The sequence below is a fragment of the Oncorhynchus masou genome, chromosome 31, assembly GCF_036934945.1.
Source record: "Oncorhynchus masou masou isolate Uvic2021 chromosome 31, UVic_Omas_1.1, whole genome shotgun sequence".
Lineage (NCBI taxonomy): Eukaryota > Metazoa > Chordata > Actinopteri > Salmoniformes > Salmonidae > Oncorhynchus > Oncorhynchus masou.
Genome location: NC_088242.1, coordinates 84,056,423 through 84,078,302, shown reverse-complemented (window position 1 = coordinate 84,078,302; position 21,880 = coordinate 84,056,423). Strand labels below are relative to the sequence as shown.

At 44.0% G+C, this 21,880-nt stretch overlaps 1 protein-coding gene across 1 annotated transcript in view; it reads left to right on the top strand.

Moving 5' to 3' along the window:
* Window positions 1-86: 86 nt before the first annotated feature.
* Window positions 87-21,880, top strand: part of LOC135524603 (zinc finger RNA-binding protein-like) — a 37,145-nt gene continuing 15,351 nt past the window's right edge. The window contains 11 exon segments of the mRNA XM_064952291.1: window positions 87-161; window positions 16,354-16,609; window positions 17,590-17,704; window positions 17,968-18,177; window positions 18,329-18,435; window positions 18,438-18,626; window positions 18,859-19,044; window positions 19,602-19,821; window positions 19,975-20,129; window positions 20,231-20,350; window positions 20,761-20,936. Of these exon segments, the coding sequence (XP_064808363.1) occupies window positions 109-161; window positions 16,354-16,609; window positions 17,590-17,704; window positions 17,968-18,177; window positions 18,329-18,435; window positions 18,438-18,626; window positions 18,859-19,044; window positions 19,602-19,821; window positions 19,975-20,129; window positions 20,231-20,350; window positions 20,761-20,936 (1,787 nt within the window). The 5' untranslated portion in view covers window positions 87-108.

The following is a 21,880-nucleotide window of genomic DNA, read 5'->3' as shown; positions in this document are numbered from 1 at the left end:
GTTTTAACTGCGAATTGCTCCTTTAAATGTCGAAGCATGCGCGCGATTGTAGATGACGGACACGTGACATAAAGTCTGTCCCGGACTCCCAGTACAGTAGATTCCAAGATGGCTGCAAGCAATTATTATGGATTCACGCATGGTGCCGGTCCTCAGTACAGGTAATTACATCGATTCTGGGCATGGGTAGCATGCACTCATCTCGAGTCGTCGTCCCGTCTTATTGCGACGAGTAGCTATGCCTCATTGCTTGTGCGATATTGCAAGCTCGAGGCCTTGGGAGTTCATTGCAATGGATATGCTAGCGAAATAAGGTAGCCAGGCAAGCAGGTCCCAGTCTTACCCGGCTAAGGAGCGCTTTCTTCGCACTTGGAATAGGATGAAACCTCAAACTGTCTCATTTAATATGCCAAATATTAGTTATAGAGTTAGCTTGCTTACATTATTTGTGTCACAATCAGAAACAACCAGTATCTTACTTTGGCATAATGGCTAGCTATCTTATTCTCTAGCGGCAGGGACGCACGAATTAGCTGAAAGCGAGTTTCTGGTCAGTTTTATAATTTTGAAACCTGTCACGTTTTGGGCAAAGTGAATTTGCTGAAAACTTGAGCCACTTTCAGTTGCCAAACGATGCAGATATAAATACCATGAATCGAGCCGACAGATCGGATGCAATCCATACTTAATAAAACATTGATCAAATAGCCGATTTAGAGTAGCAACAATGAGGAAACAGTCGATTTGAATTAACATCTTATTAATAATATGGATTTCAGCAAACAGTTATGCAACAACAGAGGACAAACAGGTAACGTTACACAGTAAGGGTTTAAGAATGTACATTTAAGTATAGACGCATAGCAACTCAAAGGAGTCGAAGGTTCAGGTAAACTCAACTTTTAAATGAGGTGAGGTACTTGGCAACTTCAAAATAAATTAGTCACCAGTCTATAAGAATGTTGCCAACTTATTTTACAGTTAGAAATAGGGATGCACGATATATCGGCAAACATTTGGGGCGGTTACAGCGTTGGACTAGTAACCGAAAGGTTGCAAGATCGAATCCCCGAGGTGACAAGGTAAAAATCTGTCCTTCTGCCTCTGAATAAGGCAGTTAACCCACTGTTCCTAGGCCGGCATTGGAAATAATAATTTGTTCTTAACTGACTTGCCTAGTTAAATAAAGGCTATATATATATGAATCGTCCTATATTAGCTAAAAATACCAACAAAGGTATCGGCCGATGTCTAGTTTAACGTCCGATGTGCAAAACCGATGTCAAAGCTTGCGTGCATACCTATATAATGAAGGTACATGATGTAATGACTCCACGTAAAATTTTGTGCTATACATGCAAACAGCTTTCCTAAACTATTTTATTTATTTTTATTTCACCTTTATTTAACCAGGTAGGCTAGTTCTCATTTACAACTGCGACCTGGCCAAGATAAAGCATAGCAGTGTGAACAGACGACAACACAGAGTAGTAAACATGGAGTAAACAATAAACAAGTCAATAACACAGTAGAAAAAAAAGAGTCAATATACATTGCGTGCAAAAGGCATGAGGAGGTAGGCAAATAATTACAATTTTGCAGATTAACACTGGAGTGATAAATGATCAGATGGTCATGTGCAGGTAGAGATACTGGTGTGCAAAAGAGCAGAAAAGTAAATAAATATAAACAGTATGGGGATGAGGTATGTAAATTGGGTGGGCTATTTACCGATGGACTATGTACAGCTGCAGCGATCGGTTAGCTGCTCAGATAGCAGATGTTTAAAGTTGGTGAGGGAGATAAAAGTCAACAACTTCAGCGATTTTTGCAATTCGTTCCAGTCACAGGCAGCAGAGAACTGGAAGGAAAGGCGGTCAAATGAGGTGTTGGCTTTAGGGATGATCAGTGAGATACACCTGCTGGAGCGTGTGCTACGGGTGGGTGTTGTCATCGTGACCAGTGAACTGAGATAAGGCGGAGCTTTACCTAGCATGAACTTGTAGATGACCTGGAGCCAGTGGGTCTGGCGACGAATATGTAGCGAGGGCCAGCCGACTAGAGCATACAAGTCGCAGTGGTGGGTGGTATAAGGTGCTTTAGTAACAAAATGGATGGCACTGTGATAAACTGCATCCAGTTTGCTGAGTAGAGTATTGGAAGCTATTTTGTAGATGACATCGCTGAAGTCGAGGATTGGTAGGATAGTCAGTTTTACTAGGGTAAGTTTGGCGGGGTAAGCGAAGGAGGCTTTGTTGCGGAATAGAAAGATTTGATTTTAGATTGGAGATGTTTGATATGAGTCTGGAAGGAGAGTTTACAGTCTAGTCAGACACCTAGGTACTTAGACCCACAATGTCTGCTGATTGAGTAGTCAACATGTCAAGCAGTCATTTGAAAGTAGAGGTTGATCGATTTTAATCGGAATGGCCAATTTAATTAGCGCCAATTTCAAGTTTGAATAACATTCGGTAATCAGCATTTTTGGACACCGATTATGGCCGATTACATTGCATTCCACTAGGAGACTGCATGGCAGGCTGACTACCTGTTACGCGAGTGCAGCAAGGAGCCAAGGTAAGTTTCTAGCTAGCATTAAACTTATCTTATAAAAAACAATCAATATTAACATAATCACTAGTTAACTAACTACACATGGTTGATGATATTACTAGTTTATCTAGCTTGTCCTGCATTGCATATAATCAATGCGGTGCCTGTTAATTTATCATCGAATCACAGCCTACTTTGCCAAACGGGTGATAATTTAACAAGCGCATTTGCGAAAAAAGCACTGTCGTTGTACCAATGTTTACCTAACCATAAACACCTATGCCTTTCTTAAAATCATTACACTGCTCAAAAAAATAAAGGGAACACTAAAATCACACGTCCTAGATCTGAATTAATGAAATATTCTTATTAAATACTGTTTTCTTTACATAGTTGAATGTGCCGACAACAAAATCACACAAATTATCAATGGAAATCAAGTTTATCAACCCATGGAGGTCTGGATTTGGAGTGACACTCAAAATTAAAGTGGAAAATTAAAGTGGAAAGAGCGTCTGCTAAATGACTTAAATGTAAATGTAAATGTAAAACCACACTACAGGCTGATCCAACTTTGATGTGAGAAATACGAGCCTTAGGTCATTAATATGGTCAAATCTGGGAACTATCATTTATAGAAAAAAATAACGTTTATTCTCTCAGTGAAATACAGAACCGTTCAGTATTTTATCTAACGGGTGGCATCCCTATGTCTAAATATTGCTGTTCCATTGCACAACCTTCAATGTTATTTCATAATTATGTACAATTCTGGCAAATTCATTACGGTCTTTGTTAGAAAGAAATGGTCTTCACATAGTTCGCAACAAGTCAGGCAGCGATGTGAAGACCATTTCTTTCTAACAAAGACCGTAATTAATTTTTCAGAATTTTACAAAATTATGAAATAACATTGAAGGTTGTGCAATGGAACAGCAATATTTAGATTTGACCATATTAATGACCTAAGGCTCATATTTCTGTGTTTTATTATACACTGCTCAAAAAAATAAAGGGAACACTTAAACAACACTATGTAACTCCAAGTCAATCACACTTCTGTGAAATCAAACTGTCCACTTAGGAAGTAACATTGATTGACAATACATTTCACATGCTGTTGTGTAAATGGCATAGACAACAGGTGGAAATTATCGGCAATTAGCAAGACACCCCCAATAAAGGAGTGGTTCTGCAGGTGGGGACCACAGACCACTTCTCAGTTCCTATGCTTCCTGGCTGATGTTTTGGTCACTTTTGAATGCTGGCGGTGCTTTCACTCTAGTGGTAGCATGAGACCGAGTCTACAACCTACACAAGTGGCCCAGGTAGTGCAGCTCATCCTGGATGGCACATCAATGCGAGCTGTGGCAAGAAGGTTTGCTGTGTCTGTCAGCGTAGTGTCCAGAGCATGGAGGCACTACCAGGACACAGGCCAGTACATCAGGAGATGTGGAGGAGGCCGTAGGAGGGCAACAACCCAGCAGCAGGACCGCCGCCTTTGTGCAAGGAGGAGCAGGAGGAGCACTGCCAGAGCCCTGCAAAATGACCTCCAGCAGGCCACAAATGTGCATATGTCTGCTCAAACGGTCAGAAACAGACTCCATGAGGGTGGTATGAGGGCCCGACGTCCACAGGTGGGGGTTGTGCTTACAGCCCAACACCGTGCAGGACGTTTGAAATTTGCCAGAGTACACCAAGATTGGCAAATTTGCCACTGGCGCCCTGTGCTCTTCACAGATGAAAGCAGGTTCACACTGAGCACGTGACAGAGTCTGGAGACGCCGTGGAGAACGTTCTGCTGCCTGCAACATCCTCCAGCATGACCGGTTTGGCGGTAGGTCAGTCATGGTGTGGGGTGGCATTTCTTTGGGGGGCCGCACAGCCCTCCATGTGCTCGCCAGAGGTAGCCTGACTGCCATTAGGTATCGAGATGAGATCCTCAGACCCCTTGGTAGACCATATGCTGGTGCGGTTGGCCCTGGGTTCCTCCTAATGCAAGACAATGCTCGACCTCATGTGGCTGGAGTGTGTCAGCAGTTCCTGCAAGAGGAAGGCATTGATGCTGTGGACTGGCCTGCCCGTTCCCCAGACCTGAATCCAATTGAGCACATCTGGGACATCATGTCTTGCGCCATCCACCAACGCCATGTTGCACCACAGACTGTCCAGGAGTTGGCGGATGCTTTAGTCCAGGTCTGGGAGGAGATCACTCAGGAGACCATCCGCCACCTCATCAGGAGCATGGCCAGGCTTTGTAGGGAGATCATACAGGCACGTGGAGGCCACACACACTACTGAGCCTCATTTTGACTTGTTTTAAGGACATTACATCAACGCTGGATCAGCCTGTAGTGTGGTTTTCCACTTTAATTTTGAGTGTGACTCCAAATCGAGACCTCCATGGGTTGATACATTTGATTTCCATTGATCATTTTTGTGTGATTTTTGTGGTTGGCACATTCAACTATCTAAAGAAAAAAGTATTTAATAAGAATATTTCATTCATTAAGATCTAGGATGTGTTATTTTAGTGTTCCCTTTATTTTTTTGAGCAGTGTATTATAATTAAGTCTATGACTTGATAGAACAGTTTGACTGAGCGGTCGTAGGCAGCAGCAGGCTCGTAAGCATTCATTCAAACAGCATTTTCCTGCATTTGCCAGCAGCTCTTTGCTGTGTTTCAAGCATTGCGCTGTTTATGACTTCAAGCCTATCAACACTCCCGAGATTAGGCTCGCAATACTATAGTGCATATAAGAACATCCAATAGTCAAAGGTATATGAAATATAAATGGTATAGAGAGAAATAGTCCTATAATAACTACAACCTAAAACTTATCTGGCAATATTGAAGACTCATGTTAACATGAACCACCAGCTTTCATATGCTCATGTTCTGAGCAAGGAACTTAAACGTTAGTATTTTTACATGGCAAATATTGCACTTTTGTTTTTCTCCAACAATTTGTTTTTGCATTATTTAAGCCAAATTTGAACATGTTTCATTATTTATTTGAGACTAAATTGATTTTATTGATGTATTATATTAAGTTAAAATAAGTGTTCATTCAGTATTGTTGTAAGTGTCATTATTTCAAATGTATAAAAATCGTCTGATTTAATCCATATAGTCTTTTTCTGTTCATCCAATAATCGGTATCGGCGTTGAAAAATCATAATCGGTTGACCTCTATTTGAAAGAGTTACAAAATAACAGCAAGACAGCTCAACCGCGAAATCTATTAAAGCCAAGATAATGGAATTCATTGCCCTTGACATTCAACCGTTCTCTGTCGTGGGGGATGTTGGCTTTCGCCGATTGGTTGAGCACCGGTTAACACTACCAAGTGTGCTATTTTTCCAATGTTGCCCTACTGGAGTTACACCAAGGTTTTCAACACTATTTTGGCCCATTCCTCCATGCAGATCACTGATGTTTTGGGGCTATTAGCTTCACGACATACAGTGGGGCAAAAAGACCCAGCCACGTTTCATTTAGTCAGCCACCAATTGTGCAAGTTCTCCCACTTAAAAATTCTTTGATGAGGCCTGTAATTTTCATCATCCAAATGGTACACTTCAAGCTCTCTGCAGGTCATTCACTAGGTCCCCCGTGTGGTTCTGGGATTTTTGCTCACCGTTCTTGTGATCATTTTGACCCCACGGGGTGAGATCTTGCGTGGAGCCCCAGATCCAGGGAGATTCAGTGGTCTTGTATGTCTACTTTCCTAATAATTGCTCCCACAGTATGACAGATTATCCCTTACCCTGTCCCTTTCTTGTTTTTAAACGGTGAGAGAAGTGCTACACCTGGTGGAGAAAGGCTGTAAGATAGAATTAGTTGCTTTATGCGTGATGTCGGGGGGGGGGGTGACAATTACCATGTCAATCAACGCTTGCATAGAAACGTAGTCCACACCCCAAATTTTGATGTCGCTACAGTCCCATTAGTTTTCTTTGCAGCCTCGTTTGAATGTCGTGGTTGCACACATTTGTACAGAATGGGGTTAGCCTACGTTACCTAGCTAGCACCAATACAACCAGCCTGAAAACCATGACCAGTAGAAACTGCATTAATTTTTATTATTCTTAGCAATGATTTAGGAATCCTTGTAAGTACTGTTGTTTGCCTATTGAAATTGAACTTCAGTTCATGAAAATAAATAGCTAGCCAGCTACTTAACCCTGTTGCCCAAAGCTAATGTTATAAGCAGCTAGCTAGCTTCATCTGGCTAGTGAGACTCAACCGGACGGGGTTATGTGTTGTGAAGATAGCCACAATAAGGATTAGGCACAATAGTGGAATTTGCAGTTTTCCTTCAAAATTAAAGTATGTCATTGACAGTGATGCAAGTGAATACAATAGTAGTAGAATTATGCAATACTTTTATTTTGAAGGCCACTACTGTGGCTAGTTTCACATAGATGGGTCCGACCACCATTAATCAAATAAGAACTGTCTTCTAAATTAGGGTTATTTTAGATGACACCTAGCTAGCTAACTATAGCTACTTAAACAGATGTCGTTTTGCTATCTTTTTGTGGAAGAACATTGTTTGCATCCATGAGCTAGCTACGTTTTTTTTTTTAATGACCAGCTAGACTACTTTACCGGCATCATAGCATATTTATTTATAATTCGTTGTAACATGAAATACGAGTGGTAGTGTAATCAATGTGTAATAACTACGTACAAAATGAATGAAGGCGTTAAATTATTATGTGACGTGCAGTCATATTCAGGTCCTGTTTGGTCTACAAACTTATTGGACAAGTCAAATGGTGTTAAACAGTATATTTTTTGACATGCAAAGACCCAAACGGCGTTCCATAGAAATCCTGGTTGAGAATGAAACGACTGAACAATGAAACAGCAAGTAAGTGAAGGAAATAGGTTTTGATTGTTTTACTGGTAATGGGGACATATGTAAATGCCAACAAAATAACTTTTTGGTTGGTGTATATGTGTGTCTGTGTGGGTAACCTTAATTTAACTAGGAAAGTCAGTTAAGAACTAATTCTTATTTGCAATGACTTGCCTACACCGGCCAAAACCAGACAACGCTGGGCCAATTGTGCGCCGCCCTAATGGGACTCCCAATCACGGCCAGATGTGATACAGCCTGGAATCGAACCAGGGACTGTAGTGACGCCTCGTGCACTGAAATGCAGTGCCTTAGACCGCTGCGTCCGTGTGTGTGTTAAGCATTCTTGTACAATTAAATAGTTAAAAGGTCGCAAAAATTTTAAGTATTGGTATTGTATTTTTTGGCAAGGAAAATGTTGGACGTCGGTACCGGCCAAAAATGTCTCATTGGTGCATCACTAGTTAGAATACTTTGTTGTTCCACATGATGAAATCGGTGAAGGGACTTTAGTTATTTTTTTCTTCCATACAACTGTAGTTCATCACACTGTGCTGGCCGATTTTGTCCAAACTTGGGTGAATGATGCGTCTTGCCAGAGAGGTCCGGCATTTACAAAAAGGACACCGATTGACCCAAGATGGGAGCTATAGTAATTACCTGAAATGTTAGTCACATGCAATTTCTCAATTGGCCCGGGGGGGGGTGTGTGTGTGTGTGTGTGTGTGTGTATCATTTGTGGGGGACAGCATGTTTACTGTTGCCTTGTTTTTAACTATCACCATAATTCTTTTTACACTATTCCCTGATGTTTACATGGCAGCCTAGAGCTGCTAGTTGCCAGCTCATTCTACAGCTGTCACTCTCAGTAGATTCTCAGTTGGATTATTTTTTTAGAATAAATCGGGCACACTTGACTGTGATGTCACTGCACTCTCCTTTTATAGGAACATTGCTTTCTTTGGTCAGTTCCATTTTGCAAAGTCTGCTGCCTTGTGCCGTTGTATACCAGTACAGTACGAGTGAGGAACAGCCTAAACTTTTTCACAGATTTCATTTGTATCTATTCCCCCCCATAATCCATTACTTTGATTTTTCCTTGTCCGTCATGAAACAAATCGTGGTTATTCCAGACAAAATGTTGACAAAGATGATTTTAGAAAGGCGGTCTGTTAGCATCAAAATACATTATAATGATAGGGCTGTTGCTTTATGTTTGCAAGGTCATCCTTTTGGCATTGCATATTCTGCAGAAAATAGATTTTCCATCCTTCAAATGTTAAATGTAGAGTGCTGTAGTCTGCAGTATTGCTTTTATTGTGGGTGGTGATTTCTTATTTCAGTACTCCTCATTGAGTCATTTTTAAAAACAGACTGTTTCAGTAGATAGGTGTCTCAACAATGGCCAGCACTGTCTAAAAACAGGGCAGTGTGTGCTGTAGGCAAATGCATGATGATGTTTAATAGATGGCCTATCTCTGGCCATCTATTAAACATCATCATGCATTTGCCTACAGCACACACTGCCCTGTTTTTAGACAGTGCTGACCATTGTTGAGCCATATATATTTATAGGAGTAGATCAGCTTTAATATTGCAGATACATTGTGGGTTCTATCAATGTAATTGGTACCAGTCAAAAGTATGCACACCTACTCATTCAAGGGTTTTTAGTTACACAACTGATTGGCTCAAACACATTAAGAAGGAAAGAAATTCCACAAATGAACTTTTAACAAGGCACATCTGTTAATTAAAATGCATTCCAGGTGACTACCTCATGAAGCTGGTTGAGAGAATGCCAAGAGTGTGCAAAACTGTCATCAAGGCAAAGGTGGCTACTTTGAAGAATCTCAAATACGGCTGGGCGATATGACTGTACATCATGTGACGATAGAAAAACCTCTATCGTTTCATATACTCTATTTATTTTGTTGTGTCACAAATCACATTCTCTACGGCAATATTTTGGGCAACGCTTTGCGTTCTTCCACACATGCCGTGTAAAAGGGAATTTGCAACACAAACAAACATGGAGGAGAGTGAACGTGACACGGAGCTCGAACCTAAAAGAGGGGCTACTTCGGTCGCATGGACGTGGTTTAGGTATGAAAAGTCTGACACGGACCAGAAAACCGTCCTCTGCAAAATATGCCGCAGAACGGTCCCGACAATCGGTTCAAACATCACTAACCTATTTTACCACCGACGCAAGAATTATGTGAAACAGTATGGAGAGTCTACGGATGAGATGCAAAAAAGTACAGTAGAGGGCTCAAAACAAACCCACGACTCAGGCTTTTGCCCGTGGCACACCATATGGCAAAGAATCACGAAGATGGAAGGAGATTACAACTTGCATCTGCAAAGACATGGCCCCAATTTACACGGTTGAGAAACGGGGGTTTCATGAGTTGGTGCTAACACTCGACCCAAGGTACCAAATGCAAATTGATATGTGACACGTATTAATGCCAAAATAACATTCAAAACAGGCAAGCCCCCAAAAATAAATATTTTTTAGGCCTATATTTATTTTGTTTGCAACTACAGTTGAAGTGTTTTCTATTTACCTTTTTAGATTTTATACATTCATATATTTTGTTAAATGCTTAATTGAAAATTTGCTCAAAGGTCCTAAATAAAAGGAGAAATAATCAAATATCTTAGGTTTCATTACATACAGTCGAGAAGAACTAATGAATATAAGAGCAGCGTCAACTCACCATCAGTACGACCAAGAATATGACTTTCGCGAAGCGGATCCTGTGTTCTGCCTTTCACCCAGGACAACGGAATGGATCCCAACCGGCGACCCAAAAAAACGACTCCGTAAATGAGGGAAACGAGGCGGTCTTCTGGTCAGACTCCGGAGACGGGCACATCGTGCACCACTCCCTAGCATTCTTCTCGCCAATGTCCAGTCTCTTGACAACAAGGTTGATGAAATCCGAGCAAGGGTAGCATTCGAGGGACATCAGACTGTAACGTTCTTTGCTTCACGGAAACATGGCTCACTGGAGAGACTCTATCGGAGTCGGGGCAGCCAGCGGGTTTCTCCACGCATCGCGCCGACTGAAACAAACATCTTTCTGGTAAGAAGAGGGGCGGGGGCGTATGCCTTATGGCTAACGAGACGTGGTGTGATCACAGAAACATACAGGAACTCATCCTTCTGTTTACCTGATTTAGAATTCCTCACAATCAAATGTCGACCGCATTATCTACCAAGAGAATTCTCTTCGATTATAATCACAGCCGTATATATTCCCCCCCAAGCAGACACATCGATGGCTCTGAACAAACTTTATTTGACTCTTTGCAAACTGGAATCCATACATCCTGAGGCTGCATTCATTGCAGCAGGGGATTTTAACAAGGCTAATCTGAAAACAAGACTCCCTAAATTGTATCAGCATATCGATTGCGCAACCAGGGCTGGCAACCTTGGATCATTGTTGTTCTAACTTCCGCGACGCATATAAGGCCCTGCCCCGCCCTCCTTTCGGAAAAGCTGACCACGACTCCATTTTGTTGATCCCTGCCTACAGACAGAAACTAAAACAAGAAGCTCCCACGCTGAGGTCTGTCCAACGCTGGTCCGACCAAGCTGATTCCACACTCCAAGACTGCTTCCATCACGTGGACTGGGATATGTTTCGTATTGCATCAGACAACAACATTGATGAATACGCTGATTCGGTGTGCGAGTTCATTAAAACGTGCGTTGAAGATGTCGTTCCCATAGCAACGATTTAAAACATTCCCAAACCAGAAACCGTGGATTGATGGCAGCATTCGCCTGAAACTGAAAGTGCGAACCACTGAGCTAAACGACTACCACCCGTAGCGCTCACTTCCGTCATCATGAAGTGCTTTGAGAGACTAGTCAAGGACCATATCACCTCCACCCTACCTGACACCCGAGACCCACTCCAATTTGCTTACCGCCCAAATGGGTCCACAGTCGATGCAATCTCAACCACACTGCACACTGCCCTAACCCATCTGGACAAGAGGAATACCTATGTGAGAATGCTGTTCATCGACTACAGCTCGGTATTTAACACCATAGTACCCTCCAAGCTCGTCATCAAGCTCGAGACCCTGGGTCTCGACCCCCGCCCTGTGCAACTGGGTACTGGACTTCCTGACGGGCCGCCCCCAGATGGTGAGGGTAGGCAACAACATCTCCACCCCGCTGATCTTCAACACTGGGGCCCCACAAGGGTGCGTTCTGAGCCCTCTCCTGTACTCCCTGTTCACCCACGACTGCTTGGTCACGCACGCCTCCAACTCAATCATCAAGTTTGCGGACGACACAACAGTGGTTGGCTTGATTACCAACAACAACGAGACAGACTACAGGGAGGAGGTGAGGGCCCTCGGAGTGTGGTGTCAGGACAATAACCTCACACTCAACGTCAACAAAACTAAGGAGATTGTGGACGTCAGGAAACAGCAGAGGGAACACCCCCCTATCCACATCGGTGGAACAGTAGTGGAGAGCGTAGTAAGTTATAAGTTCCTCGGCATACACATAAGACACTGAATTGGTCCACCCACACAGACAGCATCGTGAAGAAGGCGCGCAGCGCCTCTTCAACCTCAGGAGGCTGAAGGAATTCGGCTTGTCACCAAAAGCACTCACAAACTTCTACAGATGCACAATCGAGAGCATCCTGGCGGGCTGTATCACCGCCTGGTATGGCAACTGCTCCGCCCACAACCGCAAGGCTCTCCAGAGGGTAGTGAGGCCTGCACAACGCATCACCGGGGGGCAAACTACCTGCCCTCCAGGACACCTACACCACCCAATGTTACAGGAAGAGATCATCATGGACAACAACCACCCGAGCCACTGCCTGTTCACCCCGCTATCACCCAGAAGGCGAGGTCAGTACAGGTGCATCAAAGCTGGGACCACATCTGCTAACAATGTGTATGTGACAAATAAAATTTGATTTGATTTATTTGTTGAGTATAATTCAAAATGTATTAAGAAATGGGCCTTTATATAAAATTACCACATGTAAACTATTTATTCATTGAATTTACAGAAAATGTGCCATATCATGATAGGTATCATTATCTGGATATGAAATGACCTATATAGGGATATGAGATTTTGGCCATATCGCCCAGCCCTAATCTCAAGTATAAAATATATACACTGCTCAAAAAAATAAAGGGAACGCTTAAACAACACAATGTAACTCCAAGTCAATCACACTTCTGTGAAATCAAACTGTCCATGTAGGAAGCAACATTGATTGACAATACAGTTCACATGCTGTTGTGCAAATGGAATAGACAACAGGTGGAAATTATCGGCAATTAGCAAGACACCCCCAATAAAGGAGTGGTTCTGCAGGTGGGGACCACAGACCACTTCTCAGTTCCTATGCTTCCTGGCTGATGTTTTGGTCACTTTTGAATGCTGGCGGTGCTTTCACTCTAGTGGTAGCATGAGACGGAGTCTACAACCCACACAAGTGGCTTAGGTAGTGCAGCTCATCCAGGATGGCACATCAATGCGAGCTGTGGCAAGAAGGTTTGCTGTGTCTGTCAGCGTAGTGTCCAGAGCATGGAGGCGCTACCAGGAGACAGGCCAGTACAGGAGACGTGGAGGAGGGCAACAACCCAGCAGCAGGACCGCTACCTCTGCCTTTGTGCAAGGAGGAGCAGGAGGAACACTGCCAGAGCCCTGCAAAATGACCTCCAGCAGGCCACAAATGTGCATGTGTCTGCTCAAACGGTCAGAAACAGACTCCATGAGGGTGGTATGAGGGCCCGACGTCCACAGGTGGGGGTTGCGCTTACAGCCCAACACCGTGCAGGACGTTTGACATTTGCCAGAGAACACCAAGATTGGCAAATTTGCCACTGGCACCCTGTGCTCTTCACAGATGAAAGCAGGTTCACACTGAGCACGTGACAGAGTCTGGAGACGCCGTGGAGAACGTTCTGCTGCCTGCAACATCCTCCAGCATGACCGGTTTGGCGGTAGGTCAGTCATGGTGTGGGGTGGCATTTCTTTGGGGGGCCGCACAGCCCTCCATGTGCTCGCCAGAGGTAGCCTGACTGCCATTAGGTACCGAGATGAGATCCTCAGACCCCTTGTGAGACCATATGTTGGTGCAGTTGGCCCTGGGTTCCTCCTAATGCAAGACAATGCTAGACGTCATGTGGCTGGAGTGTGTCAGCAGTTCCTGCAAGAGGAAGGCATTGATGCTCTGGACTGGCCTGCCCTTTCCCCAGACCTGAATCCAATTGAGCACATCTGGGACATCATGTCTCGCTCCATCCACCAACGCCATGTTGCACCACAGACTGTCCAGGAGTTGGCGGATGCTTTAGTCCAGGTCTGGGAGGAGATCCCTCGAGACCATCCGCCACCTCATCAGGAGTATGCCCAGGCATTGTAGGGAGGTCATACAGGCATGTGGAGGCCACACACACTACTGAGCCTAATTTTGACTTGTTTTAAGGACGTTACATCAACGTTGGATCAGCCTGTAGTGTGATTTTCCACTTTAATTTTGAGTGTGACTCCAAATCCAGACCTCCATGGGTTGATAAATTTGATTTCCATTGATAATTTTTGTGATTTTTTTTTGTTGTCGGCACATTCAACTATGTAAAGAAAAAAAGTATTTAATAAGAATTTCATTCAGATCTAGGATGTGTTATTTGAGTGTTCGCTTTATTTTTTTGAGCAGTGTATTTTGATTTGGTTACTACACGATTCCATATGTGTTGTTTTGATGTCTTTCCTATTATTATTATTATTATTATACAATGTAGAAAATAGTAAAAAGTAAAGAAAAACCCTTGAATGAGTAGCTCTGTCAACTTTTGACTGTTGCTACACACACACACACACACACACACACACACGTGTATCGAGCTCTGAGACAGGATTGTGTCAAGGCACAGATCTGGGAAATGTGCCAAAAATTTAATGCAGCAATGAAGTTCCCCAAGAACACAGTGGCCTCCATTCTTAAATGGAAGAACTTTGGAACCACCAAGATTCAGGGATGTGACCCAAGAACCTGATGATCATTCTGACAGAGCTCTAGAGTTCCTCTGTGGAGATGGGAGAACCTTCCAGAAGGACAACCATCTCTGCAGCACTCCGCCAATCAGGCCTTTATGGTATTGTGGCCAGACGGAAGCCACTCTTCAATAAACAACAAATGACAGCTCCGCTTGTAGTTTGCCAAAAGGCACCCAAAGGACTCTGACCATGAGAAACAAGATTCTCTGATCTGATGAAACCAAGATTGAACTCTTTGGCCTGAATGCCAAGCATCACATCTGGAGGAAACCTGGCACCATCCCTAAGGTGAAGCATGGCGGTTGCAGCATCATGCAGTTGGGATGTTTTTCAGCGATTGGGAGATTAGTCAGGATAGAGGCAAAGATGAATGGAGCAAAGTACAGAGATCCTTGATGAAAACCTGCTCCTAGTGCTCAGGACCTCCGACTGGGGTGAAGCTTCACATTCCAACAGGACAATGACCCTTCTCACACAGCCAAGAAAATGCAGGAGTGGCTTCAGGACAAGTCTCTGAATGTTCTTGAGGGGCCCAGCAAGAGCCCGGACTTGAACCAAATCATACATCTCTGGGGAGACCTGAAAAATAGCTGTGCAGCAACGCACCCCATACAACCTGACCATGCTTGAGAGGAAATGCAGAGAAAAATGGAAGAAAATCCCCAAATACAGGTTTGCCAAGCTTGTAGCTTCATACCCAGGAAGACTCGGGCTGTAATCACTGCCAAAGGTGCTTCAACAAAGTACAGAGTAAAGGGTCTGAATACTTACTTCAATGTGATATTTCCGTTTCTCATTTTTTAATAAATTAGAAAACATTTCTAAAAACCTGTTTTTGCTTTGTTCATTATGGGGCATTGTGTCTAGATTGAGTGGGGGGGGGGGGGGGACGATTTAATACATTTTAGAATAAGGCTGTAACCTGACTGGAAAAAGACAAAGGGTCTGAACTTTCCGAAGGCAGTGTGTGGAGTAAACTAATGGACAACAACACTTATGCTTCTACTTCCAGCTTATACATACTATATACATTTTACGGACACTGAATATTTTACAAAAGTTATCTTTTTAAACTTGTTTTTAGTCCCACCCTTCATCTAGAGTCCCTGGGTTCGTGCCCAGGCTCGATTGGCCTAGCGTCGTTCGGGTTAGGGAGGGCTTGGTCGGTAGGGATGTCCTTGTCTCATCGCGCACCAGCGACTCCTGTGGCGGGCCGGGCGCATTGAGCTCTAACCAAGGTTGACAGGTGCACGGTGTACCCTCCGACACATTGGTGCGGCTGGCTTCCGGGTTGGATGCGCGCTGTGTTCAGAAGCAGTACGGCTGGTTGGGTTGTGTATCGGAGGACGCATGACTTTCAACCTTCGTCTCTCCCGAGCCCGTACGGGAGTTGTAGCGATGAGACAACAATTGGATACATCGAAATTGGGGGTAAAATAAAAAATAAATAAAAAAATAAAAGAGTATTATTGATCAATTGACCTATGGCTTTTCAAGTCACCCAGGAGTGCTATTTGCAGAGATCCGGGTAAATGTTGCAATTCTTCAGCCGTTCCTGTACCTGCGACCAAAACAAAGCTACATATGGGCAGTATCAAAACAAGTGATCTAATGATTCTCTAAACAGCAAAATCTGCAGAGCGAGGCAGAGTTTTTGTCAGTTCATGAACCTCTTGTGCCATGGAATCTGTACATCAAATCTCTTTTTGCAACCTGTATGGTGCAGCTGTACTTTTTTTGGTTCTTAAATGCAACTGGTATACTTTATTTTTCACCATTTTCTTTAACCAATTTTAGTCTTTAAGTTTAAGTTCCTTACCTTCTTTTACATGCCTCATTCTTCCCTCCATCTTGTCTCTGTCCCCACAGCGTTCAGCCTCCACCAGCCTATGCCCATCCCACCACAGCCAGCTACAATGTCCAGCCGGCCCCTGCCGTGGCCCATGCAGTGACTGCCTCCTATGCCCCTGCCCCTGCACAACCAGCCAGGCCCGTTGCCTCTGCCTACCCGGTGGCCTACCAGACCCACGCTACCCCCCCAGACTATGGCTACCGGCAGCCGGACCCCACGCCCCAACCCACCACCACCCCACAGACATACCAGCTACCAATATACACTGAAACAGTAAGACACAATTCCATTCCTTATCATCCCATTGCATGCTGTTGTCGTGTTTTATCTATTGGCTATTTCAGTGGTCGTTCACGATCGACTGGTCGAACGTCAAGGAATTCCTAGTAGATCACCAAAAATGTCTGTAGAAAAGCCAACGATAAAGGCTTGTGCTCCTTTTTTGTGTGTTGCGCAATTAGCAGTAGGTGCACACGTGTAGCTAGCCCTGCGTTTTGATAATTAATATTATTATTAGCAGCAGCTCGTTGTCTATATTTTAATATCGAGGAATATTTCACTTTCTCTGGTCATAGGAACAACATGAATTTATGCATGAGGCAGATGCGGTGCGACTCGAGTTTCGCCATCAGGTGAAGACGGTGTGCCCTCACTCTGGTCAGTCTCAGCGACTGGGGAAAAATCGCTTTGAACGGTCATCCAACTCAGAATTCCAAGTCGGAACTTGGGCCTCTTTCTAGAGCTCCGACTTTCCAATCTAAAGATCTTTGACCTCCTTTTTATTCCCGAGTTCCCAGTTGTCTTGAAAGCACCATGGCCATCAGATGCAGGTACCATCAGTCCAGTAAAATAAAGAAGCAAATTATTAAAATTGATTCTCCGCTGTGCGTAACAAGTGCTACACCAAGTGATCTATTTTGTTATCAAAGCTCGACTTTTGAAGTTTATGGTCTAAGAAGAACAATATTGGCAGACCATGCATATAGCCAATATGTGATAATTTATTAGGCCAACTACACAAACCTCATTCCTACAGGACCGTTTTTATTAGGTTAATGTTACAGTTAAGTCGTGTTTTAAAAATCTGTGCGGTAGATCTCGGCTTGCTTGACTCAAAGGTTGGTGACCACTGAGCTATTGTATATAAATGCAAGTATATGGGGAGAATTGTAGATTGTTAAAGTCGCAATCTATTTTGCTTACTATTTACACTTTTCTGCCATCCATGTTCATGCTGTAAAACAACCTTTCAGGATAACTACAGTTACGGACGCCTGCCTGCAGCCACTAGTTATGAGACTAAGCAATACTACCAGACTAGTATAGCTCCAGCCCATCGGACACCAACAGAAGCTTACTACCAGACAGGTGAGTCATTGCCAACCTTCTTCCCACGCATAATCACACACAAATAGTCATAACACTCTAATACAAAAGCCACTAATTCATTTGAAATGTTCTCTCGTGTGACAGTACATCGTTTTTACTGTGTTATACACTATTAATTTAAACACCTACACTGTGCAAAAGAACTTGGCTGCTGGTGTACTACAAAAGCCGGTGTATTGAATATCGTTGAATTGGAACCAAGCCTGTTAAACAAAACTCTGTGATGGTTCCCTTCCCTGTAGGCGTGAAGAGTGGCTACAGTCCAGTCAGCACAGTATACAGCCAGCCGCCACCACCACAGAGGCATGTCACAACTTTAAAGCCTCTGGCCCCTGCCAGCTCAACGTCCACCAGCTACAACATCTACCCAGTGTCCACCAGTGTACAGCAGCCCCCCATCTCGTCTTACACCCCCTGCTCGTCCTTCAGCTCCACAGCTGGCACCTACTCTGGCAAGAACAAGAACATATCCCCACACAGCCAAGAATCAACCTTTGTGAAATATATATATTTGTCGCAGTGTATGTCTTTTAGTGTGACCCCCCCCACCCTTCTTCCCCGTCTCAACTCTCTCTTTTTTAAATATATTTTTTTACCTCTCAGGTGTCAGCTACTCTACTTATGATTCAAGTGGCTACACTTCCACCCCCTCATACTACCAGCCTGCCCAGCTACCTCCTCCTCAGCCCCAGCCGCCCCCCAGCAGTCCCATCCGCCTCCCAAGCAGCTCACCAGCTCCTCATGGAGCAATGCAGGCAGCAACATGGTGGCTGCTCCCACGGTCAACGCCTACAAGAAGCCCATGTTCCACCAGAACAAGATTCAGAAGCCGAAAGCACCGCCCAAGCAACCCCAGCTGCACTACTGCGATATCTGCAAGATCAGCTGTGCTGGACCGCAGGTAGCGGCGCTTTGTGGATGATGCGTTATGAGGGACAGGTTATTTGTCGGCAATGGACATAAGCACTTTAGAGTCAAATGAATGTACAGTATTTTAACATACAACAGTTATACATGCAAAGTGCCTAAGAGGAGACATACTGTAGCAACACAGGATGTACAGTGTTTTGTTGTTGAAGGTTTGCTTTTGTAGATAAGTTGAATGAACTGTTGTTGAATTGTTTTCTCTGCAGACGTACCGAGAGCACCTTGAGGGCCAGAAGCACAAAAAGAAGGATGCAGCTCTGAAGTCTGGCAGCGCGGGGGGGAGCAACGGGCCCCGGGGGATTCAGACCCAGCTACGCTGTGAACTATGTGACATTGCCTGCACTGGCGTAGATGCGTACGCTGCCCATATCCGAGGGGCCAAGCACCAGAAGGTCAGCACAGCTGCACTGACAGGAGGAGTAACATCAGGCATCTAGCTAGCTCATTGATGCACCGTTTAGCTAGCTAATTGATGCACTCTTTAGCTAGCTAATTTGTCTAGATCAGCTCTGTGATAGTTGGTATGTCTTTAGTATAACACTTTTTAATCAGGCATTTATGTGACATCCATTTTATTGTTACTTTTTATTTTATTTAGCTTGTATAGCCCACTCCGTAACAGTTGACTATGTTTTCCAGGGAGTCCTACGGAGTCCACCTCACAATGTATTATGATGTTTTATTTAGGGCCGGGACGATACTCGTTAGTATCGTGGCAAGGAAACGAAACACAAAGCAGATTTAACTTCTTTAGGAAAACATGTTGGAAACAAACATTATGTTGTCATCCAGAGTCACATGTATTTCTTTTCCAAGCTATAGCACAATATTTTACATACAGCAGGTTTTTAAAGGACCAAAGAGTTTGCTCTCCTTCATGTTTTAAATATTGCGATACTGGTATTGTGCATGCCTTAGTTTGATTTCTCTCCTTCTTAACCCTGTGTAGGTGGTGAAGCTCCACACCAAACTAGGCAAACCTATACCTTCAACTGAGCCTGTTTTAGTGAACAATGCTCCAATTATCTCAACGTCGACAGCTGGGAAGACAACCCCTATCATTGTTACAGCAACTGCTCCGGTAGCGCCACCAAAACTGGTGGTCATAAACGCCACCAAAGCCCCAGCACCTGTGAAGAAGCCAGTCGCATCCAAAATAACCCTTCTTGGTAAGTCTTCCAAGGAATCAGTGTTTATTAGTTGGAATTATGATATCTGTCCTTACAGAATAAACCAATAATGTTTTAATTTAAGCAGTAATTTTGGACTCAAACTACAATGCTAAAATGCTCCATACTTATATTTGGACTTTCTCTTGACAGCCAACAAGCCGGCCACCCCTGCAGTAGCCAAGGAGAATGAAGCCAAGCAGTCAGCAAAAGCGTCAAAGAGTGAGACCACGAGTGACGATGAGGACGGGGATGGAGTGGGGAGGCAGGGCGACGTCCAGCCTGTAGGACATGACTATGTGGAGGAGGTAGGAGTTCATGTATTTCTTATTTATTTAATTGATTCACTAACCATGTTGTTAAAGATACTAAGGTATGTTGTAATGCAAGTTTACATTTTTTTCCTCAGGTGCGTAATGATGATGGGAAGGTAATTCGCTTCCACTGTAAACTCTGTGAATGTAGTTTCAATGACCCCAATGCTAAAGACATGCACCTGAAGGGACGCAGGCACCGGCTGCAGTACAAGGTAAGATAGTACTACATACGATGCATTATCTTTTCGCAAGATGTTTCTAGAGCTAGCAGCTACGTACTACAATGCACTTATTGTACTGCTGAAATTAATTGACTGAAACTTAGGCATTGAGCCCTGTTGTACAAGCATTATGTCAAGTCACTGCAAAACTAGCGCCACTAGATGGCAGAATTTATTTAGGCAGGATGTAGACATTGCTTGATGTCCTGTAGCCCCCTTGTAATTTGGTCATCTGTTGAATTATGTATACCTTGACACATCATATAATCATTTATTTGGATGATGGCTATAGGCCTACCTCTCAGTTGGAGAGCCTGCTACTCACTCACTGGGTGTGTGTTATGTATGTATGTTTGACAGCTCTTGACATTGTTTACTATCCCTTCCATCCCCTCCTGTAGAAGAAGGTGAACCCAGAGCTGCCGGTGGAGATCAAGCCCAGTAATCGGGCCAGGAAGCTGCAAGAGGGCAAACTGAGGAAGCAGAAGGCTGTGCTGAAGAGACAGCGGGATGACGAGCAGCGCTGGCACTTGGAGATGAGGTCAGAGCCAGACGGCAGCTGGCACACAGAGATGAGGTCAGAGCCCTTGCTTAGGCACAGATCTAGGATCAAGCTTACCTTCCCCAAATCCTAGCCTCATCCATTTGGGGTTAAGGTTTGAGCTGTGCTTAGTCATTCTTCCTATGTTTCTTGCTGATGATGCCAGAGGAAGGCAGACAGGGGAACCCCACTTGTGGGTGCTGGGTAAACTCCCCATGCAGTTTTGCAGCCCACGCTGTCACACTGTGGTTCAACCAAAAGGGGAATCCCCTGCCTTCTTCAGTAATAGAAGTAATAGAATATTATGCCAGTTCCCCTTTTCAGTACCTTTCCTCCTAATATATTAATAGAATGCCTGCAACATCTAACGTGATGAGAACTCAAATCAAATGTATTTATAAAGCCCTTTTTACGTCAGCAGATGTCAAAGTGCTATACAGAAACTCAGCCTAAAACCTCAAACAGCAAGCAATGCATATGTAGAAGCAGGGTGGCTATGAAAAACTCCTTAGAAAGGCAGGAACCTAGAGAGTAACCAGGCTCTGATGGGTGGTTGTTCCAGGTGGAGATTATAAGAGTACATGGTCATTAAGGCCAGATTGAACATCTTGAAGAACAAACGTTCATAGATGACCAGCAGGGTCAAATAATAATCAGTGGTTTTAGAGTGCAACAGGTCAGTACCTCCGGAGTAAATGTCAGTTGGCTTTTCATAGCAAAGAATTCAGAGGTCGAGACAGCAGGTGCGATAAAGAGTTGAAAACCTCAGGTCTGGGACAAAGTAGCAAGTCCGGTGAACAGGTCAGGGTTCCATAGCCTCAGGCAGAACAGTTGAAACTGGAGCAGCAGCACGGCCAGGTGGACTGTGGACAGCCAGGAGTCATCAGGCAGGTAGTTCTGAGGCATGGACCTAGGGCTCAGGTCATCTGGGGGGAGAGAGAGAATTAGAGGGAGCATACTTAAATTCACACAGGACACCA